This window comes from Zalophus californianus, chromosome 4, assembly GCF_009762305.2.
Source record: "Zalophus californianus isolate mZalCal1 chromosome 4, mZalCal1.pri.v2, whole genome shotgun sequence".
Taxonomy (NCBI): domain Eukaryota; kingdom Metazoa; phylum Chordata; class Mammalia; order Carnivora; family Otariidae; genus Zalophus; species Zalophus californianus.
In genome coordinates, this window is record NC_045598.1 from 154,162,007 (window position 1) to 154,189,426 (window position 27,420).

The following is a 27,420-nucleotide window of genomic DNA, read 5'->3' on the forward strand; positions in this document are numbered from 1 at the left end:
TCTTGACCTGAGCCAAAATCAGGAGTCACACGCTTAACTGACTGAGCCACCCAGCTGCCTCTGCAGTCCCAGTAGTTTAGTTTTGCTTTTATTTCCCCTGCCTAAGGAGACATATCTAGAAAAATGCTTCTATGGCCAATATCGGAGATACTATTGCCTGTATTCTCTTCTAGGATTTTATGGTTTTCGGTCTCACATTTAGGTCTTTAATCCATTTTGAGTTTATCTTTGTGTATGATATAAGAAGATAGTCCAGTGTCAATCTTTTGTTTTTCAGTTTTCCCTGCACCATTTATTGAAGAGACTACCTTTTATACCATTGTATATTCTTGCCTCCTTTTTCATAGATTAATTGACCATATAAGCATCGGTTTATTTCTGGGTTCTCTATTCTGCTTCATTGATCTATGTCTCTGTTTTGTGCTGGCATCATACTGTTTTGATTACTACAGCTTTGTAGTATATCTTGAAATCTGGAATTGTGATCCCTCCAGCCTTGTTCATTTTTCTCAAGATTGCTTTGATTACTGAGGGTCTTTTGTGGTTCCATACAAATTTTATTATTATTTGTTCTAGTTCTGTGAAAAATGCTGTTGGTTCTTTGATAGGGATTGCCTTGAATCTGTAGATTGCTTTGGGTAGTATAGACATTTTAATAATATTTCCAGTCCATGAGCCTGGACTATCTTTTCATTTGTATCATCTTCAGTTTCTTTAATCGGTGTTCAATAGTTTTCAGAGTACAGATCTTTAACCTCCTTGGTTACGTTTATTCCTAGGTATTTTCTTTTTGGTGACTTGTGTTTATGCTTTATTCTGAGTTTTATGGGTTTAGCTCTTATAGCTAGATTGTTGCTCCATTTTGAGGAGTTTTTGTTTATTTTTGTATATGGTATGAGGTAAAAGTCCAACTTCCTTCTTTTGCATGTGAATATACAATTGTCCCAGCACCATTTGTCTCAGCACCCAGACTCTTCATTCCCCCCTGGAATGGCTTTGGCATGCTTGTCACAATTTAAGACTTTTGAACATCAATTATATGCCATAGAATGTCTTTTTTACACTAGAGAAACAAAATGAAATAATTTCTCGTATGTTCCTGTCCCTTACAGAGCTCAGTGTCCAATTAAAAAATTAGTAGTTAATTACACACTTTTAGAGTCCAGGGAATAAAGTACTATGGTAGACATAAATATAGGATGTTTAGGATTATGGAAGAGCCACATCAAAATCAGGATAAACATGTTCCATGTACATAGGACATCTCAGGCTAACAGATATGACAGACACATAACACAATAAATCTAAAATTGACATAGGTACAAAGGAGAAAATTTAAAGAAAGAAATGAATGGTTACCTCAGATCTCACAGAGTATATAACTTCTGAATTTGTTTCCACGGAATCTGAGTGGCAGGAGAGGCGAGGGGGCACTTTGAACTAAGAAAGCAGTAGATTCAAAGGCTAGGAGTATGAAAATGTGGCATGTTCTACCCACTTCTGAATCCCCAGTACATGATATTATGCTTGGCACATAACAAGTACTTAGTAAAGAGTTGAGTGAATTAAGGAAAGATTGAATGATTAAGTGATTAAGTAGAACTAGTAGATCAAGTGACTTAATGTTTCTGAGAGATACTGATTCAAATGAAGACAGGAGATTTTAGATCTGATGTAGCCTAGTAGTGCCGATTAATCTTGATAGAAATATAAGCAGAACCTTAATATGATTATATTTTTGTTTTTCAATAGGCATTACAGGTAAAATTCAAAAGATACAAAAAGCTATTCGGTGAAGAATAATTTGCTCCCTCCCCTTGACCAATTTTAATTAACAGCCTTTATGATAGTTTTCATTCATTCCTCCTGCGTGCATTACTCAGCTTTTGTCTTTAATCAAAATGTGTTTCTGTGTGTATGTTGGGGGAGAAGGGAGTAGGGAGGTTAAGCATAAAAATGATCACGTTTTAAAATTTGTGGATCTTTTCCTTCTAAAACCTCAATTTTTCCGTTGAGAGAATACATTAGGATTCAGTCAGGGCAGCAGAACCACTGTAAGTATTAGAGCATAAGGGATTTATTTTAGGAATAAGGCCTTGCTCAATTGTGGAAGAAGCTGTGAAGTAAGGATCTAAAGGGGCCTATGGATCAGAGACATGTCACAGGCATGTCCAGCCACTGGAAGGACCACTGGAGGCTGGGAGAGAAGTCCATGGGAGGCTGGTGCCTCTGTGGAGGGGGTGAGCCTGCATAGTCAGCAGGGCCAGTGGTCAGGAAAAAGAGCTGGTCGCAAAACCCGAGAAGAGGAAAGACAAGTTGGAACCTACTGGCACCAATGAGTCGGAATTTCCCTGTTTTACAAAGCATGCCTTGAGAGAATATTGGCCAGTATTTAGTTCCCTCATGCCTCCAAATCTCATACAATTTTCTCTCTAAACCCTGCAAGTTGTTACAGAACAAAACCACCATAAGAAACTAAGTTTGAGGAGGTTCCTTGCCTTGTGCAATGTCACTTAAAAGTAAAGTATAGAACCCTGATTTGCTTCCTCTCATTCAACTACTTTTCTTATACTTGGCGTTCTGACCCCTTATACTTAGGCTAAAGTTCATTGTTAGTCACTTTTGTTTCTTTTTCTCTTAGCAACCATTTTTACTGTGTCTGGGCTTATTTTATAACCTGAGGAAATGAAGTACTGAGAACTAAAATAACCTGTACTGATGTCTGCCATATGCAGGTTACACACCTAGTCCCTGGTGCCCTTTCGCATGGTGATTAGTGCTTGGACGTGTGTGGAGGGGAGAAGGCCATGGTTTTTCTTCCTTACATATCAGCTAAGGGTGTCCTTGGCAAGCTGAGGGGGTGCTGGCATAGAGATAAAAGGACAGATCTGTCTTGGCCAGTCGTCTTCTTTGTTTCCTAGCATAGTTACTGACAGACAGTAGGGACTCAAAAAATCAGAAAATATTTAAATTTAATATAGTCATCACAATAGTATATCATAAAATTTTAAAACCCCCTATAATGTCAATTAATTTGTATTTCTTACAGCCCCTAACATCATAATTGTTTTATATATATGCATATATATATAAATACATACATATATATGTAAATATAGAGAATAATGCCCTGCTTGGTCCAAAGCCCTGAATAGCCAGGTTTCCCTCCTTCAACATTTTAAGAGAAGGATCCAAACAAATATATGTCAACATTTATTTAAAAGTATATGTACAACATATAACTTTTATATATTATGCAGTATTATTCTGTGAGCACTGCACTTGGTACATTGATACATGTTATTAAAGCTTTAAAAATGAAATAAAATAACATAAATCCCCTGTCCGTTTTTCCCTTGGTAAATTCCCATTGATATACTCAATTTGAGAAACAAAGCAGTCCCCTGACTTCTCCCTCCTCCATGAAGTTTTATTTTGACATTTTTCCTTGAAAAAAGAGCTATCGCGTAGAGTTAGATGCAAGAGTTCCAGACTATAGATATAAACAACTGGAAACTATAACCAGAACTGTTAACAATTGAACATCTCTGTAAAATTGAATTAAGTTGATATTTCAATACAGCTATACCCATAAGACCTTCTTTTAGAGACTGAAATGAATGTAATACTTGTGAACTCCATCACAAATATATTAGCTGTAGTTTTGGTGTGTTAGTTTGTTTGGGTGGGATAATTTTTGTTTATTTCTTCTTGCTTTGTTTTGTTTAGAGAATAAGACTATCTCAACATTATTTAATTTTGCCAAAATAAATTTTACTAGCATTTTATTCAAATGTACCTTTAAATTATCCTCATTTCAGGTTGTAGTTCTTGTAGCATTATTCACAGATACTTTATATATCTTTATAAGTTAATTAGGTCCCCTACTGGAGGTTTCCACACATGCATGTTTTTTCCTTATCATTTTACTTATCCTACCTTATGATTATTTTTAGTTATTTTTTCTGCTAAACTGAGCTGCACACATCCATCTTTACCATTATATTTCCAGCACCTAGCAGAGGGGCCTGGCATAATAGTGGAAACTCAGTCCATGTTCTCAAAATTTCACACAGTGATAAATGCTGTGCGAGTAATATGGCAGTATAATGGGATAAGCATCCCTGGGAAATTTCTTTACATTAGGCCTAGTCTAATACCTAATGACAAGAATGAGTTACCCATGCAAATACTCCTGGAGTGCTTGTGTCAAGAGTGTTCTGGCAGAGCAGGGACCTTTGAGTAGAAATCAGTTTTGCACACTTAAGGATCATGCCAGGCCGAGAGGAAAAGAAGAATAAGTAAAGTTTAGGGTAGGGAAGGGAATAAATTATGAATGGCTTTGTAGGTCAAAGGGAGTTTGGATTTTATTTTAATTGCATTAGATCACTGGATAGTGTTCCTCTTGGGAAGAAACTCAAAACACCAAAATAGATTTAAACTCTTAATTATATATTTTATTTTTAAATTATAAAGAATTCATATTACTCTCAAGAACCTTCTATCTAGGCAGCTGGCTGGCTTAGTTGGAAAGAGTGTGTGACTCTTAATCTTGGGGATGTGAGTTTGAGCCCCACGTTGGGTGTAGACATTGCTTAAATAAATAAACTTTAAAAATAAATAAGAATCCTCTATCTAAAAATAAGAGGAAATCTCTACAAATAAGTACAGTTAATAAAATTATAAGTTTATTTCATTTAGCATAATACCCTCTAGTTCCATCCACCTCGTAGCAAATGGCAAGATTTCGTGTTTTTTGATGGCTGCATAATATTCCATTGTATATCATATGATCTCACTGATATGAGGAATTCTTAATCTCAGGAAACAAACTGAGGGTTGCTGGAGTGGTGGGGGGTGGGAGGGATGGGGTGGCTGGGTGATAGACATTGGGAGGGTATGTGCTATGGTGAGCGCTGTGAATTGTGTAAGACTGATGAATCACAGACCTGTACCTCTGAAACAAATAATACACGATATGTTAAAAAAAAAAAGAAGAAGATGGTAGGAAGGGAAAAATGAAGGGGAGGAAATCGGAGGCGGGGATGAACCATGAGAGACTATGGACTCTGAGAAACAAACTGAGGGTTCTAGAGGGGAGGGGAGTGGGGTGGGTTAGCCCAGTGATGGGTATTAAAGAGGGCACATACTGCATGGAGCACTGGGTGTTATTCGCAAACAATGAATCATGGAACACTACATCAAAAACTAATGTAATATATGGTATCTAACATACAATAAAATAAAATTTTTTAAAAATCAAAAATTATAAGTTTTCCAATTAGTAGATTGTTTATAATAAATGGCTATGAATATTACTGTTTTTTATTTTGAGGAATAACCACTGCAAGAGGGTTACCAGAACAAGACTTAAGTTTATCTTCTGGTCAGGTATCTTCTATCTGAAGCTCAGCTGTAAAGCCATACCAAGAAAGTCCCATGTTGAATAAAAACTGTTCAATGCACACACAGACCATCTAGCACTTTTTATTCTTTTTAGTGGAATATTTTGGAAAACTTAGTACCATTTTTTCTACGTATGTATAGTCTTTCATAATATGTATTTTTTTCTGAAATAGTGTTCTTAAACTCCTTTAATACTTCCCACAGTGTCATTCCAAAATGTGTGGAAGATGGGCAGAAGAACCTTAGCATAATTTGCAGAGCCCAGGAAAAATGACCAGAGCCTTCCTAAACATACATTTTCATGAGTATAGGTGGCACATACCTATGCCTTCTTGCATACCAACAGTTTCAGAGAACTATACTTTTCCTTACTTATAATCTACTCTTCCCAGAAATTAACTGAATAGTTTTTGTTAACATATAGAATTACTTTCCTGTTATTTGTTTAGCACTTTATGATTGTCAATTTTTTTTATATCCTCACACAGGATTTTATAAATTTCTGTGGGTTTAATCCTCTATGTTAGCTGACAGGTACAAATCATTGTTCCATTTCCATGTTTCTATGGACAGTGTAGAAATACGTTAAATCATTTTTCTAGTATACCAGAGAAATATTTCTTCCACAGCTCTCCTAACATCATATGTCTTAGCATGCTACAGATCACCTGTTTCCTCTAGCTGGTTTTACTATCTTTCATTCGTCGTAGGTGATCAGCTCTTTGACCAAGAGATGTTTGATTGTGGATTTTATTTTATTTATCTAAACCAGTACTCATTATACTTCTTGAATCTGTGGGTTCTTACATTTCATCAGTTCTGGCGAGTTCTCAGCCATTAACTCATTGATACTGTCCCTTTTCCTTGCTTTCTCTTCTCTTTTTGGAACACAAATATGTTGGACCTGCCCCTCCATGTCTCTTAACTTTCCTTTTAAATTTTCCATTTTAAAATTTACTTTAGTACATTCCTGGAATTTTCTTAAATGTATACTCTATTGATTTTTTTTTCTTGAGCTATATGTTAAATGCTATTTACCCATATATTATGTATTTTATTTTAGTGAGTCTGTTTATGATTTCTGGAAAATTTTTAAATTTTAAATCCTACGCTCTTATCTAGTAAAATATTGTCAGAATTTAATTATTGTAGTGATTTTTTTCAGTATTTATTTCTTTTGAAGTATTTCAGTCAATAAAAACTTTTAATGATTTAAAAAATATATATCATTACCTCAAAGACTTAAGAGAAATAACACAAAAGAAAAGTTAACATTATGTACTAGAAAAATCACAGTTTTATAGGACTGTTGACTTAAGTTTTTTTTTATTTCTAAGGTCATAGGTCTTTCATATGTTGTGTTACTGATTTAATTCATCACATATTGGGGAAAATATGATATGTATAAATACTCTTTTTTTTCCATTGGGTGTTTTCATTAATATTTGCTCTTATTTGGTTTCCTGCCATCTTTTCCATTTTAAGGTATTTTTAATACATCATATATTTTACCATTCCCCTATGAGAGCACATCAGATGTTACATTTTTCTCACATTGACCATTTTATGGAACTTGAGCTATTAAGCTATAATTATGGTGTCTCTCAGGATCACAACCTTTCCTCTGTATTCACAGATTTTAATACTTCTTCCTGTTACCCTCCATTCACCAGATCTCTTAATTCTTTAAAATTGACTTTCTTGAAATCCAATACTTATGTGTCACAGAACCAGATGATCCAATTTGCTTTTTTGGCAGACACCATGTAAAGCTTTGCCCATTGCAAATTTGAACAAAAGATACTAGTACTTTGTACTTTCTAGACTACTCTGGAAGAAAACGATGTAGAAAGACTTGAGTTTCATCGGGGCTTTTTCATGAGATAATTTAGACCAGTTTTCTCGTCTCAACTTTATCACTTTATAAGTGAATAATAGAGACATGTTTATAAGGAATATTAAGTTAATGGCTCCAAGGAATTTTTAGGTACAGCTTGCTAGTAAAACATAGAACTATATTATTTCATAAAATGAAAACTTAGAATATGGATAGTAGACTTGAAGAACTGTACTAGCACAAGCTTTAGTTTCTCAACAATGTTTTCCAGTTTTATCTTCTACCAGGTATGCAGTACTTCCTTTGAAATTATTAGCATTTAGCAATTTTGAATGTAAAGTAGAAATATTGTGCTAAATAACTGATCAAAGGCGAGAATGTATAAGGAAGAATTAAAATAGAGGCCAAATGCTATTCTGCTATCAGACCCAACAGTGCAACCTTTGTTCCCTTTAGGTGGCCTTAAACTAGGCCATGATCCTCATTTCCTTGTAAGTAATATGGGGCTAGTAGTGGATTTTACTTCACATACATGGTTGTTGTGAAGAAGCGTTCAGTATCAAAGTCACAAAAGCTATTTCGTGAACTGTATGTGTAATAATAATCCACGAATTGAGACAATTCTTAGAGCTTAAAAAAAGGAGGTCGTTCAGAGATTAAGAGGATATACTAGTGAACCTAATGAGATTGGAAAGACTGCAGTTGTCAACTAGGTCAGAAATAATAAAAATAAGAAATTAAAAATTATCCCACAATAGGAAGGTCACATTATTGGTAACAAAAGATGAAACTATTTGTAAGAACAAAAGGAATTAAAAGCCAAGTAATTTGTTGAGAGGATGTGATTAATATGAAATTAACTGCGTCTGGATTTCTCAGTAATTTTATGCTATCTTTTATTAATCTGAAGTTAAGAATTTGAAGTTGTAAAACTATGACTATAAATTGTACAAATAGGCACTCAAAATAATAATGTAGTTTTGTCATACTTGTTTGTAGTGAACACTGGTACAAATTTAATGAAAAATCCTTGAAAAAAATGAAATGGCTAATAATTTTTTACTTTATCTTTTAGCATACGGCGACATCAAGAAAGAAGAGCAATTTTGACTCCCATTTTAACGGATTTTTCTGTCCGAATAACTGGAGCACCTGCTATCATTTTCACCAAAATAATTTCTCCAGAAAATATGCACACTGAGGTGAGAGTTTAATTTAGGTTTCATTTTAGTCTATATAATGGAGTCTATATAGAGTATATGGAGTAGCTTCTCTTTGTAAGTTAGGGATTTTCTTAGTTTTAGCTCACAGGATGTCAAATTGCTTATTATTAATGTTATAACTAAAAATTAATGAATACTTTCTAGTACTGTTACTGCTTTTCATGTAGTTACTCATTTAATCCTCATAACAATCCTATTAACTGCTTCTATCCTCTTTTTATAATTTTTTTAAAGATTAATTTATGTCAGAGAGGAAGAGAGCACACATGTGCATGAGGAATAAGAATTCTAACTATAATAAGTAAATACAGGGAACTTGTTGGGGGGAAAGGTTATTTAACCCAAAAAGCAAAAGGAGTATTCATTTCCAACATACTATTCTTTATGGCTGTACTAAAATCTACTCTCCGCTGTGTAGTTTGCATTTGAACCCATTGTAAGTCTCCTTAAATCCATTCCCTTAGATGACACAGTAAGGAGAAGGTTCTTTGGATATTTCCAAGCATTCGAACATTGTCCACATTCTCTTCATGACAGGAGACAGAACTTCTGCTTATTAAGTGAAACTTCGGGTCTGTTTTTTCCTTTCCTTCCCTGAATGGGTTTCCAATGATGAATGTTGAAGTGACTCAAGTTATGCAGAACAGCATCAGTTAAGTAGTGGACATCTACCTAATGCAGCCAACATTTTAGCAGGTTGAAGAAGTGAAATTAATTAGTCTAGCTATCTTTGGCTTCAGCACTATTTTGTTATAAATCATTTGGAGTGTATACTTTGGAGAATACTCAAACCATACCACTTGTGACTGTAATTTCTTGCCTACAATTGCCTGTTTACATCTGTCTGCCCAACTAGATTGTAATCTCCTCCAGAGCAGCTTGCCATTCAAAGCCAATCTTATTCTTTGTGCTATCCCTAGCAGCTGAGTATAGTGCATGTTATTTAGGAGATGCTCAGTAAATATTTGTTGGTTTGAATGAATGAACAAGATTATGCTAAAGAATTACATCATCACTTACATATGGACATGATGTTAGTAGTTTGGGGTATGAAAAAGCCAAATGTATATGAAATGGTAAAAAAATTAGTGTTTCTGTTGTTAGTTTGTTTCCCTGCAACTAGCGCATGGCCCAGAGCACAGCAGGACCTCATAAATGTCTATTAAATTAATCCATTAAACTATGTTGAGTGGCTGTGCTCTCCATTTCTGCTCTTCTTATTAACATATGAACTTGAGTACCAGGAGAATTCATCAACATGGTAAAGGTCAAATAAGTAAGAATGATAAATTATCATCTAATGGCTGTCATGCATCTCTATCTGTATTCAACTTTTTTTTTTCCTTCAGGAGATTTTAGTGTGTGGCCATTCCTTGGAAGTGAATATAACCACAAACCTGGACTTCTTCCTAAGTGTGGCTCAAGTTCAACTCTTACATCAGTTAATAGTAGCAAATATGATTGGACTGGAACCATCAAGCAAGGCCACAGAGGTAACTGTTACCTGATTTTGATTAGTCTTACTGCATTTCTCCAACTTTACATTCATAATAGGAAAAGTATAATTAAATGCTTTCTGCTGGGCACCTGGGTGGCTCAGTTGGTTAAGCGACTGCGTTCGGCTCAGGTCATGATCCTGGAGTCCCTGGATCGAGTCCCACATCGAGCTCCCTGCTCAGCGGGGAGTCTGCTTCTCCCTCTGACCCTTCCCCCTCTCATGTGCGCTCTCTCTCTCACACTCTCTCTCAAATAAATACATAAAATCTTAAAATAAATAAATAAATAAATGCTTTCTGCTAATTATTCTATATTTAATTTTATTCAAAATATAGTCATAAATTATTTTAGATCGGTGTTCTTTATTTTTGAAATTTGTTTAGTCTCTTTTCCTGTCATGGACCTTTGCAAAATTGCTGTGGCCTAGCCTCAGAAGAGCCTCTTAAAAATATGGTTTTAGTATTCTGCTGCAATTTTTAAAGTACAACACAAGAAACCTGGTATAGCTTTCACTTACTCAGATACATTACAGGGATAGGACCTCTTTTGGAAGTGAACTTTGTAATAGTACTATGGGAATATCTTCAATAAATAACTTCTAAAGCATTCGTTTCCCACGCTCAGTGAAGAATGGACGCAATCATAAAAGTTGAACGCCTGCCTAGAATTTTAATTTTGATCCGGTGTTCATTGGAAGCCTGCATTGTAACCACAAAGCATGTCAGCGTGAAACAAAGAAAGCTGCTTATTAGATGCTTCTCAAGATATGTTTTCTTTGCTTTTTGTTTCCATACTTCTATAATCCTATCTATACTTAGAGTATACCTCCTATAAAAGCTCAAGTGAAGAAACCATTCATCTATGAAAAAGACATTGGTTTTATTTTTGTCAAGAGTTATACAGAAGACCCTGAGTTCTATTTATTAAGAAGGAAAGGAAGAGGTATTTTCTGAGAGCTACTTTCTGCTAGTTAGTGTGCCCGGCATTTTCATGTAAGTTAACTCATTGTATCTTTGAGCGTGTTATCACAGCCACCTTGTGAGGTTGATATGGGCATCATTATCATTTTACATATTGGGATCTTGGGGCTCAGAGATGGTAAGTGACCTGTGTGAAATCATTCATACATAGCTAAAAAATGGTGGAACTAAAATTTTAATATAAGTCTTTCAAGTCAGTGCTCTTTGCGTTCTACCACAGTTTGTGGATTATAACTATTACATTAGTCTCTCAGTCTTATTTTTAAAAAATTATTTTAAAATGATAAAGCTTTTAACTTTTATAAATGAAGATTCTCTAACTGACATCTTTTACCACCCATGATTTCTGTTTTCTCAGTATCTCTTTTTCTTGTGGTTTTTGTTTGTTTGTTTTGGGGTTTTTTGGGGGGGGGTGGTGGCAGGGCAAAGGGAGAGGGAGAGAGAGAATTTTAAGCAGCCTCCTCTCCCAGCATGGAGCCCAGCATGGAGCCCAGCATGGGGCTTGATCTCATAAGCCTAGATCATGACCGGAGCCGAAATCAAAAGTTAACTGACTGAGCCATCCAGGCACTCTTTGCTCAGTATCTTTTTTAAAAGGGTTATAGAGCTATGCAGTCTCTAAAATATCAACTTTTTTCTAATATACATTAGACAATCCATAAGGATGCAATTACATGACCTGAAAATGAATAGAACAAAAAAATATTTTCCCGTGGCATTTTCGATGAAGTCCTTGAAGCAAATTGGGTTGGAAACAGTATTTTACTTTACTATATTATTTGTGCCAAGTTTATGAATCTCTCATATCAGTGAAATCTAATTCATAGATTTCTGATATGTTTTAGGAATTTATACAACTTAGCAAATTTGTTGTTAACTCTTACCTACCTACTTTTGGCAATTAGGAATAAAGCTACTATTAACATTCATCTGCAGACTTTTGTGTGGACGGAACTTTTCAACTCCTTTGGGTAGATACAAAGGAGTGTGATTGGGGATCATATGGTCGGAATATGTTTAGTTTTGTAAGAAACCACCAAACTCTCTTTCAAAGTAGCTTGTACCATTTTGCATTCCCACCAGCACTGAAGGAGAGAGTTCGTTTTGCTCCACAACCTCACCAGCATTTGGTGTTTTCAGTGGTCTAGATTTTGGGCATTCTATTAGGTGTGTAATGGTATCTCTTACTGTTTTAAAATGCATCTCCCTGATGATAAATGAAGTGGAGCATCTTTTCCTATATATGTTTATTTCCATCTGCATAGCTTCTTTGGTGAGGTGTCTGTAAAAAGTCTTTGCCTCATTTTTTAATTGGGTTGTTTTCTTCTGAGTTTTAAGGGTTTCTTTGTATATTTTGGATAACAGTGCTTTATCAGATGTGTCTTTTGCAAATATTTTCTCCTAGTCTCTGGCTTGTTTTCTAATTCCCTTGATACTGTCTTTCACAGAGCAGAAGTTTTTAATTTGAATTATTTTTTTCATGGATCATGTCTTTGGTGTTGTATCTAAAAAGGCATCACCGTACCCAAAATCATCTAGGTTTTCTCTTATGTTCTCTTCTAAGAGTTTTATTCTGTGTGTTTCACATTTAAGTCTGTGGTCCATTTTGAGTTCATTTTTCTGAAGGGGGTTAGGTCTGTATGCAAATTCATTTTTTTGCATGTAAATGTCTAGTTCCAGCACCATTTGTTGAAGAGACTGTCTTTGCTCCATTCTATTCCTTTTTCTCCTTTGTCAAAGATCATTTGACTGTATTCATGAGGATCTATTTCTGGGCTGTCTGTTGTGTTCCATTGACCTATTTGTCCATTCTTTCACCAATACCACACTATCTTGATAACTGTAGCTTTTTTTTTTAATTTTTTTATTATGTTATGTTAATCACCATACATTACATCATTAGTTTTTGATGCAGTGTTCCATGATTCATTGTTTGCATATAACACCCAGTGCTCCATGCAATACGTGCCCTCTTTAACACCTGTCACCAGACTAACCCATCCCCCCACCCCCCTCCCCTCTAGAACCCTCAGTTTACTGTAGCTTTATAGTAAGTCTTAAGGTATAGCAGTGTTAGTCCTCCATTTTTGTTCTTCTCTTTAATTATTGTATAAGCTATTCTGGCTCTTTTGACTCTGTAAACTTTAGAATCAGTTTGCCAATAGCCATTAAATAACTTCCTGGAATTTTGATTGGGATACACTGAATCTATAGATTAAGTTGAAAAATGACATCTTGACAATACCAAATCTTCTTATCCATGAACATGGAATATCTCTCCACTTATTTAGTTCTTCAATTTCATTCGTCAGAGTTTTAAGTTTTCCTTATATAGATCTTATATATATTTTGTTAGATTTATACCTAAATATTTCATTTTTTATATGCTAATATAAATGCTATTGTGCTTTTAATTTAAAATTCCACTTGTTCATTGTTAGTATATAGAAATGTAATGTAATTGACTTTTGCATATTAACCTTATATCCTGCAACCTTGCTATAATCACCTATTCATTTGAAGAGTTTTCATGTTGATTCTTTCAGATTTTCTACATGGACAGGCCTGCCATCTGTAAACAGAGACAATTCTTCTGTCCCAATCTGTAATAATTTTATTTCCTTTTCTTGCCTTGTTGTACTAGCAAGGACTTCCAGTATGTTGAAAAATAGTGATGAGAAAGGATATCCTTGCCTTCTATCTGATCTTAGTGAGAAAGTTTCAGTTTCTCACTGCAGGTTTTTTGTAGATAATGTTTATCAAGTTGAGGACATTTCTGTCTATTCCTAGTTTACTGAGAGCTTTTATCATGAATGAGTTTGGATTTTGTCAGATGCTTTTCATGCATCCATTCATATGATCATGTGATTTTTCATTTTAAGTTTGATGATGTGATGGATTACATTGAGTTTTAAATGTTAAACAAGCCTTGCTTAGTGTAGTATATAATTCTACACTTAGTGTAGTATAAATCCCACTTAGTGTAGTATATAATTCTTTTTATACATTGTTGGATTATATTTGCTAGTATTTTGTTGAAGGTTTTTGTGTTTTTGTTCAAAAGAGATATTAGTCTGTAGTTTCCTTTTCTTATAATGTCTTTTTCTGGTTTTGGTATTAAGGCAATACTGGCCCCATAGGTTGAGTTAGAAAATATTTTTTCTGTTTCTGGCCTCTGAAAGAGACTGTAGAGAATTGGTATAATTTCTTCCTTATATGATGCTAGAAATCATCAGTGAACCCATCTAAGCCTGATGCTTTCTTTTTTTGGAAGGTTATTAATTATTGCTTCAGTTTCTTTAATAGATATAGGCCTATTCAGATCCTCTCTTCTTGTATGAGTTTTATCTGATTGTTTTTCAAGAAATTGGTCCATTTTCTTGAAATGGTTATCAAATGTGTGGGCATGGACTTGTTCATAATATTCCTCTATTATCTTTAAATTCCATAGGATCTGTAGTGATGTCCCCTCTTTCAGGTCTGATATTGGTCATTTGATTCCTTTCTCCCTTTTTCTAGTTAGCCTAACTATGAGGCTTTTACGGATTTTCGCTCTAATTCTTACTATTGCTTTTCTTCTGCTTGTTTTGGATGGTGATGATATTTCCAGACAATCTTTGACAAAGTTTTATTTGAAAGATAAATTTTAAAAAGTTATTCAAGAATGTGGTGGATGACTTTTGTTAGTAGAGGAAACATTTACACTATAAACAAAGGGGAAGAAAGATGGACAAATTTTTGGAAATAGAAGTGAAAAACAGTGGAATAACCTAAGGATTATTGCTAAAACCAAGATTTTATATTAATTTTGATTGTATGGACAGCTAATACACAAACTTTTAAGTACATAGTAAAGGAGAAGCACTTCAGGCAGTAAAATGACCAGCTGATAGTTTAGGCAAATTGCTTCTCATGTTGATCAAAACTTTTCCAATGTTTTCACTCTGAAAAATGTACTCTAGATAGGGTCAGGGCACTGGATCAATCGGCCTATATTTGTATTCTTTGATTTTTATTTGTCCCCTTCGAGTGCTATGACTTTTATTATTGCTGGCTCCCAGAATATTTCTCTTATTTTAAATTATTGTTTCCCCATACATATGATAGGCCAAGAAAGAATATAAGAGAAAGAAACACTTAATATTCAAAAACCCAAAGTGCATTTCATATTTACAAATTACATGTCCTTTCATACTTCATTCTATAATTCATCTCTATGACAACAATTGGTTCTTTAACACTAGAACAACAGGAATGTTATTTGGATTTCTTACATCCTAGTTCTCTGCCATTACATGAAGTCAGAGTCAACCTCCTAGATAACTTCATAGTCAAATCCAAATGTACAATTCAAACTGTTTTCTGAAAATAGAGCTCCACTATTCATTCTTGATTTCTGGGTAGGGCTGTGGTGATTTACACAGTTGGTTTACCCTTTAGAGGATTCTTTGCCTTCTTGCAAGATAATCTTGGTCTCATAAAGGCCCAATTATATAAAAGTGGTTATTAGTAATATAATCATGACATTCATGCAGTTAAGAATTAACAAGAGAGATGGTTTAGTAACATGTACCAGTAAATGTCAGGAAATTTTTGAAAGAGAATATGAATAAACAGAGAACTAAAGAATTTTTTAATTTGTGCAAGTCTATTTATGGATGAATAATGCAGGCCATTTTCATATGATAAAAGGAAACCAAAAAAAATCATAAGTTTTCCTAAAGCTGTTAGTATACGGGACGTTATAAAGAATTATTCAAAAACAAAGCCAACGAGAAATCCTACCTTTATATCATTTTATTTCAGTTGCTGTCATACAAAAAATACAGCATGAAGAAAATTTGTTTGAAATTTTAACGTATTAGACTGCTTTAAGCTGAGATAAAAGTTGAGTAGTCTATCCGAAATCTGTGAAACCATAAGCAGTATAGATAAGTTACTAAAACTAGTCTCTTAACTTGAAATGGTTAGTTTATTTTTATAATACAGTGGTATTTTTATCAATAACTAATATATATGTCTAACATAGTTTGCTTGGGTGTTTTTACAGTTTGCTATAAGACAATATAATATATTGGACTTTTTTTCTATGTACTGTGATTGAGTATGTGCCCTATGGAGTAGTGATGGAAGTTGTTTTCTTGGTGGCAGTATTACTGTTTTAGCCTGGAAATAATCTCTGGAGTTATTCTTCATTTAGGAATGGAAATTCTTATTTTTTAGTCAATGGTGAAAAATTCTTGCAAGGCATACTTGACCAGCTTAAGGATTGCTAGGAATAATTAGAACTAGGAACTTAACAGTAAAGAAAAGGGAAGGGACTTTGAGTGGTGGTGTAGTAACAGGGGTTTTTTTTTTTGAAGTAGAACATTAGGCAAGATGAGGGAAATAGAGGCAAAGTATACCGTGAGAACACAGATGAGCAGAGGTGGGGTTTGAAAGTGGGAACTGAGACCAGTATGGGAGAGGATGTTGGTGTTCTGTCTGTCTTGCTGTAGGTGTGAATGAGAAAGCCCGTGTCAGAGGTTACATATTTCTGTATTAAAAAAGGAGATGGGGATTTTGGATGATGTGCATGTGGTGACTTTCCATCGGTGTTGCTATGCTGAGTATTTGTTTCCCTTCAGAGGCACCTGGATCGACTACTTGTAACCAAGCAATAAATACAGGCACCAATAAAATATGGATTCAAGCAGAGCCTTAAATGGAAAAGAGGGCCTGTGAGGAAATACCTTGAATTTCTTACAATCTAGACCTGGAAAAGTTATTAAGTATTTTATTGCCTATCCTCTCCAAGAGAAGGACTTCTTAGGTACATTGAACTATCACACCTGTCGCAATTTTACTTAGGCCTTGTACATATTAAAAATAGCCTAATTGTCTCCTGATAAACGAGCTTATGCTTAGAAATGCATCATAGTTGCTTCAGGGTACATGCTAAACATCAAGAAAACCATAAAAATTTTAATTTTCTAGCCATGCTTATGTTTATCTCATACAGATTTCTTGACCAGAAATCCAGTGGATGCATTAAGTTTTCCTAAGGCTCTCTTAAACTGTCTTTCCTGGTCGTATTCAGCAGTATTCATTGAGGGCTTTTCATATACCAGATATACTGGCTACAGACTGAAAGAGGTATGAAAATAAGTACACTGTGGTCCCCGACCTGTAGGATTTTATAATCTGGTTGAGACATAAAACATAGATAAATGAATTGTTAACTAAGAACTCAAAGCAGTAAATGAAAAGTATTAAACATGCTGTATGGAAAATGAGTGTTATAGGAGTGATTCACAATGGGAGGAGAAGACTTTTAGGCCAGGCAGTCAGAGATCTAGCTTCATGGGGAAGTTGGAATGGAATAGGCAGAGAAGAATGACTTATTCATTTACTCAGTGAACATTGAACCTTTTGTATATATCAAACACTATAATGGATGTTAGAGTGACAGCATTAAACAAAAGAGATAAAATTTCTGCTTTCATGTTCTAGTGCTCACATATTTCATGAGGAGTATAGGCAATGATAAATAATTGGAGCTAGATCAAGATACACAGTCATATACAGTTATATATACACACAAACAGTAAGTTGCCTACATCAGATATGTTCACTTTCCGTCAGCCCAAAGTCAAGTCATGTGGTCACACCTAGCTGCAAGGGAGGCTGAGAAATGTAATACTTCTAATACATGACCATGTGCCATGCTTAAAATAATTTTACTATGAAAGAAGGGGATAATGAATATATTGGGATACAACTGACAGCATTGGCCACAGAGACTTTAGGATAACCTGGTGGCCAGATCTAGAATACTCCTCAGAAAGCAGTTTTGGCTCTCTTCAATACTTTAAACATACTGTCAACTAAAGCCTAAAGTTACATACCATATAATACGGCAGAAATAATGTTGGCTTACCAGTTGTTCAGTGCTGCTATGGGGACAAGTATTATCTTGCCCAGTATTTCTAACCCTCTTCATCTGACAGTAGAACTTTCTTTCCTTTAGCTAAACAAGGCAGGTTGTTTTGATAAGGATTCCCATTGCAGGGTAGACATGAGACACAGGCCTTAGTTAATCATTGTACTCCGTCCCCCTGTCAGTTATTGGCCCAGATATGGACACACTATTCAGACCAGGGCAGTGTTTTCTGTGAATACACTGAGAAGAATAAACTCTCTTTCCCGTGGATCATTAAGTCCAGATGTTATCATACTGGAGCTTACTTTGACCATGCTCCTCTCTTCTGCTTCACCACTATCACGTGAAGAAAACCTGTCTGTGTTTTTAAAAAGAAAAAGAGAGAGAGAGAAAGGAGTTGAACTCACAGAAATAAGGGAAGCTGAAAGTTGGAGAGAAAAAGTTTGACATCATCTGACATCCTTTGGCACAGCTCTAGCCAATGAAACATAAAGGGAAGGGTTCAACAGCTTTCTGAGAAAGTCTTCACCTTCTTGCTTTTCCACCTTCTTGGAATCATGACAGTGGAAGTGACCAGCTACTTGTGACCATGAGGCAAAACATAATGACAAACATGAGGACAAAAACCACACTAAGGATAGCCAAGTGGATACATAAAACGATCCTGAGATGCAAGTGACTCCAGGAGCCACTGCAGCCAGCACTGGACTTGAAATTACGTGAGGAAAATAAACACAAATTAAGCCAGTACTATATGGCTTTTTATTACATCAGGACAAACAAAAGCCTCACTGATACAGACACTGTTTCAGTGTTCTAAGATGGAGATGATAAAGCCTAAGGGAAGTGCTGAGCATACAGTACAATTTGATGCTGAATAAATGCTTGCAGTATGAGTTGATCAATGGATTCCTTAATTCATAGGAATTCCTATTTTGTTTCATAGAGATAGAAGAGGTAGATGTATGCAACATACACTTCAAAAGAACTGGAAGATATTGGTGATTAACTGTATGTTTGATGGAGAAAGGTTGGGTACATATTATGGAGGCCTTTGACTACTGGACTGCAATGTTTTAAGTAAGCAATAGAGAGGAGTTGAAGTTGGTTAACTGTACAATAACTTAAACAGATGTGCTTCTAAGATCAGATCCATTTTAGACTGAACCTCTCAGTTTTCCTCACATATTGGTAGTTCAAACATAAATACTATAGCTACATTTTTCTCTATTCTACTATAATAAATATATTGTATTCTAATATAGGATCAGATTATTTCAGTTAGGATTTGAAACAGCTGTATATGTAGCATATATTATATGAGTTATATACGTGGGCTACATATTTCACCCATTGTTTCCAGGAGCTGCAATTATTCTTAAAAAAAGAAAAGAAAAGAATGCACCTACTTTAAAAATTGACTAAACAGAAGGATGAGAAGGTGGTGATTGCCCTGGGTTATGTTCATTTGGCTGCAGTAATTACTCTGTTATTCCTGGCTAGCAAGTAATCATCTTATTAAGCCTACTTACAGAAGTATATAAGGAGGAACACATGCTCATTTTCAAATCAGTGTTTTAGAATAAATACAATTTTTATAGCAAAACAGAAACCATATTTTTAGGGGCAAAGAATAGAACCGCATCACTGGGAATCTGAAGGTGGGGTTCTTTGATCCACACATTCCATATCCTGAAGAAGAATGTAGACAGTTATAACATTAATTGAGCATTTCTTCCTTTGCCCTCTCTCCTTCCTCCTCCACTTACCACTTGGTTTTAGCCACTTCCTTAGATCCCCTTTCCTTTCAGTCTCTGGTAATGACTTACTTGGTAACCCATCCTGTGCATGCTTGGTACCTGTTCTGACACTCTCTTTGATAGCTAAAAATTATGTTCTTTAAGGAAAATCTCATTTACAAAAAAAAAAATTTACTTTAGCCATCAGAAAATATACAGTACTTAATCCATGTTTCTTCAATATTTCTTAAAGTAATGGATATCTCCACTGAAGTAAGGTTTCTATTTCTCCAGACTTTTTGCTATTATTTATTGTATTTGGCTTGCCTACAACTATCTAAAAAATAAAGAACTACATAAAGCACCATGTCCAACTGTCTATGAAGTATGATAAAGTTACTTCATAAAAAATAATGTTACAGTCAAGGTGATCGAACAGGTAAAACCCCCTGAGCTATATCTTCATCCTCAATTAGTTCCTCTCAAGATTGCTATTCCTTCTCGTCTGTTCTTTTATGTTCGTATTTCTTCCTGTTCATACTAAGTTACAGGTCTTTCCTCTGACCTTGAATCTTGTCTCTTTAATAACTGCTCATTTTTCATATTTTTTTGTATTGCCAGTGCTGTCTTATTCCTCATGACCTACAAAAATATTTGTATGTAAGGAGAAACACTCTAGGAAAATAGTTCATAACTGATTTGTTATTATCTTTTCTGAGTAAAAATATGATAAATGAGCTAACTGTTCAAAATAACTGAGGGTCCATGGTTTGCTGGGTTAGAATATGACAGTTTGTTCTAACAAGCAAACTTCTGGGATTTCAGTTACTATTACATAAAAGAACCAACTTTTAAAAAATATCAACATCAGAGCCATGGGAATGTATATAATTCTCATCTAAGATTTCATACATTTTTAAATTGCTTATTTCTAAAACTTTGGCTCTTCATCAAAGGTTTTCTGTAGCAAATGACTAAAAATCTTCTCGCAGGGTATAGAGGTATATAAAATAAACACCAAAGCCTAAACCCAGTAATCTTCCTTCTATACTTTTTAAGATTCCTGGACTTCAATAAATGTGCTATAGATGCCTTCCCACCTTCCTTTCTAAAACTTGGCCCGTTTAGTATTGCACATTTGGAAGACACAAAAGAACACTGGGGAGATGGAAATATTCTGTGTTGTGATTGTGGTGGTGATTACACAACTGAATGCATTAGTTAAAGCCCAACCCACAGTACCTTTTTAAGGAGTAAATTTTATTATTTATAAATTATGCCCTAATAACCCTGGCTTAAAAAAAATATGTGGCCACTCAGCTTTGGAACATAGCTTTGGAAGACACAAAGTCCACTCACTGGCAACAGTGATTTCCTTTAATGTCAGAATGTCTATTACTGAGGTGGCTGCCCAGAATCCGTAACACCAGCACCATTTATCAGGTACTCGCTATGTGCCAGATGGTCTAAGTGTTTTATATAGCTTAACTCCTTTAGTCCTAACAATAACCCTCTGAACTGGGGGCTTTGTCTCAGACTGTACAACTATGGAAACTGAGTCTCAAGAGAGTCACATCATTTGCCCAAGGTTATATAGCTAAATAAGTGTCCAAGCCCAGCCACTTGCCCCACCCCCTCCTCTGAGAATGTATTGGTTAGAGGAGCTGTGAGAGGTAGTTCAGTGACCTAACTGCTCTGTATGTGGGTGTTTACAGGGAGAATTAAGCAAAATCTAGTTTATGGAAGACCTTAACTGTTCTTATATAAAATTAACCTTTTATTGTATTGCAATGGTAAGCCATTGAAGGATCTAAAACAAGAGCATGACATAATCAAGTTCACATTTGGAATAGTGACAGATGGATTCAGTAAGGAGATCACTGGACACTCTAGCAATAATCCAGGTGATGAGAGCCTGAATTGAAGCACTGATGTAGGGAAGAAGAAGAAAACCAGTAATGGGCAATCTCTGCATTTGCTTAAAAAGGTGTATAAAAGGAGGAAAGCCCTGGGAAAAATATGTCATAACTAATTCATTACTATCCTTTCAGAGTAAAAATATGATAAATGGTTCATCTCAGTGCATATGTTATTGGAAAGATAGTGCTCTAGATTATTCTTTCTTCAGCTGTTTTCAATTAGAGGACAAAGAGCAATGAGTCTTCAGCTACATGTTTGCTTATAGGCATCAGTTAGTCCTAAATTCAGAGGCCACAGATTGGGATTCTCCTGCATTTTGTACCTTCTTGAATTCTTGACTAGCTCTGTATTTCATTTATGCCTCCAAATAAAAATGTTGGAGTGGACTATTTTTCTTTTAAAGACTCAAAAAATGGTTATTACTTAGTTGTTGATTGGTTTTATTTCTAAATATGGAAAAGACAAGGATGTATAAATGTCAGTGGGAAGGATTCAGTTACAAGGGAGGCTGACATATATTGGGATGAGAAGGAGAAATCAGTAGTGTACCATTCCTAAGATAATGAGAAAATAATTTCCTACAAATGCAGAAGGGTTGATGTTAGGAAGAAGTATACCTCTTCTCATAGAACAAAAGAGGAGAAAGAGAGCATAGTCACAGACGTAAGTAGATGTAAATAGATTCAAGAGTTTAGTAGTAGGGAGGTGAGGAGATGCCCGTTTGATTATTTTTTACTCCAGAAAGAAGAAAGATATCTGTTAAGGAATGGTATGGGGCTCAGAGATGGAAGGCAGGAAGCTGCTTATTTTATTTAAACATTTTTATCTAGTAAATATAGATTGGAATCTACAGAGATGCATACAAATAATGGTAAAATATAAAGATTGCTAAAAATTAAGACCAAAGGAACAAAAACTCAACACAATTTCAGGCCACAAGGCCTGAACCTCAGATTTGACTCTTAACTTCCTGGCAGATCAAAGAAGAGGAAGATTCAGATACTAATAAATTCACTTGAAAGGTTTGCTGATTTTTAGAATGTGTAGATCTTTTAAAATACATTTCTCATTTTAGAATAGCTTTAGGTTTACAGAGAAGTTGCAAAAATAGTATAGAGAGTTCTCAAATACACTGCATCCAGTTTTCCGTTTTTAACATCCTGCATTATTATGTATGGGACATTTGTCACAACTCATGAACTAATATTGGTATAATTATTAACTAAAGTCTATGCTTTATTCAGGTGTCCTCAGTTTTTCTAAGAAAATTCTATGACTGTTCTTTTCTGTTCCAAGATCTCATTAATGATACCATGTTACGTTTATTGTTACGTCTTCATAGGTTCCTCTAGACTTTGATACTTTCTCATATTTTCCTTGCTTTTGTTGACCTTAACAGTTTTGAGGAGTACTGGTCAGGTATTTTTTAGAATTTCATTTAATTTGGATTTGTCTGATGTTAGGTTGAGGGGTAGTATCTACATAAATCGTTTTGAATTGTTCTATACAAGACAGTTTTCTATTCTTCATTTAGGATATAGGATACATATTATAAACAGAATAAATGCCTTTCACATTCAAAAATTGTATTAACTTATATTAATAGTATCATTTACAACTGTAGTTAATCCCTTATATGCCAGGCATTTCCTTAGTCTCTCAGAGCTCTAGTATCTTCACCTACAAAATGAAAGATTAAGATTTGGCTTTCACCTCCCTTTCTAGTCTTTTACTGGTATTTTTGATGACCTGAGGGAAAGCCCAAGACTGACCTCCAGTGGTAATCCATGCTGCTGTCCAAGAAATAAATACTTGTTTGTTGACTTGAGATGAGTTGACACAACCAGATAGTTAAGAAAAAGTAACCCTTACAGCAAGTGAGTTTCTAATTTACTTATTTATTGGTAGCTAATGACAAATCTCAATTTCTCTATAATGTGACTAGAAGTGACCCAAAAGTATCTTTTATCTGTTCTGAAATTTGAACCATTTGGGAAGAGATGGTTTATTTACAAATAATGGTAAAATATAAAGATTGCTAAAAATTAAGACCAAAGGAACAAAACTCAACACAATTTCCTTTGTTGTATAGATAACTCTAATTCTGGATATAATCATTCCATAAATGTCTTTTGTGCTTAGGTGATTTCCTCCCAGTAATTTAAAAGAGGTTTTTTTTTTTGCAGTCATTAATTTTAGTACTCTTAAAATATTTTCTGACGTTGACTTTTCATTTTTCTCATTTTTTTCTGAGGCTTCTCTCTCCTCGTGGAACCATATTCATATAAATTCTGATATTCCCCCTCCCATCGTCTCAGAAGATATTTGTGAATCTGTGGAAGTTGGGTGTATCCCTGTGGGGGAAATTCCTCTAATATTGTTTTTAGCATTCTCCAGGAGTGGATCTACGTTTTCTGGGATCTGAAATTGGTCCTTTTTAAAAAGAATAGAAATTACATATATAAAATAACCAAGGCTCAGGCTCTTGTAAAATGTCCTATGCAAGCCAAGAAGCCTTGAAGCTGAAATTTCTTATTAATTTTCTGATAAATCTCCCTCACACAGTCTTGGATGAAAACTGACATGAGCACTATACCAGTTTTCCATTGCTGCCTTTTGTAGAAGCCTCCTGCATCCCTTGGTTCATGGTCTCCTCCTTCCACCTTCAGTGCAATGGCTGGTCGAGTCCTTCACAGATGGCATCTCTGTGACTTTTTACCATTGCATTTCTCTCTAATCACAGCAAAGAACAATTCTTAGCTTTTAAAGGACTCTTGTGATTAGATTGGGCCCACCCAGATAATCTAACATAACCTCCGTATTTCAGGACTGTAACCTTAATCACTTCTGCAAAGTCTCTTTTGCCATGTAACGTAGGATGTAGGCATCTTCAGGAGAACAATTTTCTGCCTAACATACTGCATAGGGGTATGATTTCTGCCTGCTTTTCACTTGATGATAATGACCAGTGACTTAGTCTTACTGACTCAAAAAGCCAACAGTGAACTACCAAATTCAAACAAATCTAGGCATCTTCTCCAGTCAAATAACACAACAAAAAGCCTAAATGTATCTGTTGGGAGAAGACATGATACAGAGAAAAGTGTGAGAAATTGTTTATTGTGTATCCAATTTGAATTTGGAGGTTAGTGTTATGCTGTTGTAGCAATTTGTCCCTTACTTAAAAATAACAATTTTTATGAAAATTATATTGTCCAAAACAAAAATGATTACTGTCATTGTCTTGATTTTTTTATAAATCTCCTTAATGTTTGCTTTAATGGAAGACAGATATCTGTTTCTGTATTCTAATATGTTATTTTGATTAAAATGTAGGAAGAAAAATCCAGCCTAATACAGATATGAAGTCAGAAAAGAGAGTATTTTAATAACCTTTAAGATAACTATGGGTATTGCTCCTTGGTATTAGCCTGTTATAATAATGTATATATTAATAATATATATAAGTAATTTGTTGTAATAAAAATTGAGATATGGTAGTCTCCCTTTTTATCTACTTTATTGACTATATTTTTTTAATATAGATTTTATTTATTTATTTGACAGAGACAGACACAGCGAGAGAGAGAACACAAGCAGGGGGAATGGGAGAGGGAGAAACAGGCTTCCTGCAGAGCAGGGAGCCTGATGCGGGGCTCGATCCCAGGACCCCGGGATCATGACCTGAGCCGAAGGCAGACGCTTAGTGACTGAGCCACCCAGATGCCCTGACTATATTTTCTAACAGTTTTTTTTTTGTTTTTTTTTTTTTAGATCTAATACACATACCATGCAATTACCCCATTTAAGTGTGCAGCTCCGTGGTTCTTAATATATTCAGAGTTGTGCAGCCATCACCACAATTTTAGAACTTTTTCATCACCCCCAAAATGAAACCCTGCATCCCTTTAGCCATGATCCCCCAATTCTCCCATCCCCCCCAGCCCAGGCAACCAGTAATCTACTTACTTTCTCTCTGGATTTATCAATTTTGGACATTTCATATACATAGAATCATATTATATGTGGTTTTTTATTACCAGCTCCTTTTATTTCACCTAATGTCAATATCAATCCTTTATGTTTTATTTTTATTAGATGCTTTATTTCTTTTTATTGCCAAATAATATTTCACTGTATAGATGTGTGCCACATTTTTTAACCCATTATTCAGTCGATGGACCTTTGGTGAGTTTCCATTTTTTTGGCTATTAATAATAGTGCTGCTGTAAACATTCACAAGGATGTCCTGTGTAGATATGTATTTTCCTTTGTCTTGAGAATATACCTATAAGTGGAATTGCGGGATCATATGGTAACTATGTTTAATTGTAGCAGTTTCTTAAAAGATTAGCTACATATGGAATGTAAAACCATAAGAAGGGACTTTTCTTGTTCTGTTATCTTACAGTTGACTTCTAGTGCCTTCCATGCATGATTTTGTAACATCATGCATTTGGAAAATATTTGTTTACTTAGTTATGTGGGTCTTCCAAAAGTTGACACATTTTTATTACATGACATCAAAATTCACATTTGTTGATATTATGACCAGTTCTCACATCAGAAAAGTCTAAATACCAGGAAGCTGTCAGGTTCATGATAGCAAATACAAGTTTTCCATAATGCTAATTTTTGCTTGAAAGTTTAAATATTCAGAGTTGGATATTTCGCGGATATTTACTTCAAGGACAACAATAGATAATATTTATTGGCACTGATAAAAACCATAGTTTTGTCAGCCACTTTCAATTAAAAAGGTGTTTTCACGAGTCAGCTACTATAGCTTGCACTTCAGTTGCACATCTGCTTTCCCTGAACACAGCTGTCGCTCTTTGGTATGTAGCAGCAGTGCTTGATGCATACTTCCCATTTCATCACACTGAATATTAAAACAATATCTATTCATTGGCTAGGATTTAAGAAATAATTTTTACTGTTTCATCAAGGACATTTTTACATGAAACTTAATTAATTTTGTACTAGAGTTGTATAGTGGAGAACTAGCTCATTTTTCTACTACTGCCTCGGTTCTTGGTGAGACACTCACCATTGCCTTTGCATTATCAGTGCAAATGTCAACATAGCGGAAGAGATGGATATTACAAAATTAGTTTTGACTTCAAGGATTCTTTGATAGCATCTCAGGGACCTTGAAGGGTCTGTGGACCACACTTTTGAGAACTGCTGCTCAAACACTGAACTTTTTGTCTCTGTTTCTCTTTCTCAAAAAAAAAAAAAAAGTATTTTTCAGAAATGTTAAGATTAATGAAAAGTCATATGTCATTTTGAGTAGAAACATTTTTGTTATTTTGGAATATACTACTTTTCTCTTTTCCTATCAGAACTACACTCAGTAGTTCATTAATCTAAACAAATTCAGAAAGTAAATAATCTTCACTCTCATTTTAAAATGAGATAACATTGGAAATCACTTTTTATTTATTTGGCTAAGATTGGCCAGTTAGCTTGCTGTACATTTTAAGTTGAAACTCAAGCATTCTCACTCATAACTCCAGTGCTTTAGCTTTTATAGGCTACTTTACTAGAAAACCTGTGTGAAACATCATGATGCCTTAGTAAAAGTTGGAAGCGTAGGCTTAAATTGCCTCATTTGTCTTATTAAATAATCTTCAGGTAGTCATCTTTCAGGCTTTTAAGGTGACCACATTAATAATCTTAGAAGGGGATTGGGGAAAATAGGTGTTGGTGGTCAGAGGGTACCAGGTTCTAGTTATCAGATGAATAAGTTCTGGAGATTTCATGTACAGCATGGTGAACTATGGTTAACAATATTGTATACTTGAAAGTTGATAGGAGAGAGAGCCTGGGTGGCTCAGTTGGTTAAGCGACTGCCTTTGGCTCAAGTCATGATCCTGGAGTCCTGGGATTGAGT

At 34.9% G+C, this 27,420-nt stretch overlaps 1 protein-coding gene across 3 annotated transcripts in view; it reads left to right on the forward strand.

Moving 5' to 3' along the window:
• Positions 1–27,420, forward strand: part of VPS13B (vacuolar protein sorting 13 homolog B) — a 752,513-nt gene that overhangs the window by 481,835 nt on the left and 243,258 nt on the right. For all 3 annotated transcript variants that reach the window (XM_027594446.2, XM_027594522.2, XM_027594354.2), the window contains exons 32-33: positions 8,319–8,445; positions 9,816–9,959. In XM_027594446.2, the coding sequence (XP_027450247.2) occupies positions 8,319–8,445; positions 9,816–9,959 (271 nt within the window). The remainder of the gene's footprint in view (positions 1–8,318; positions 8,446–9,815; positions 9,960–27,420) is intronic.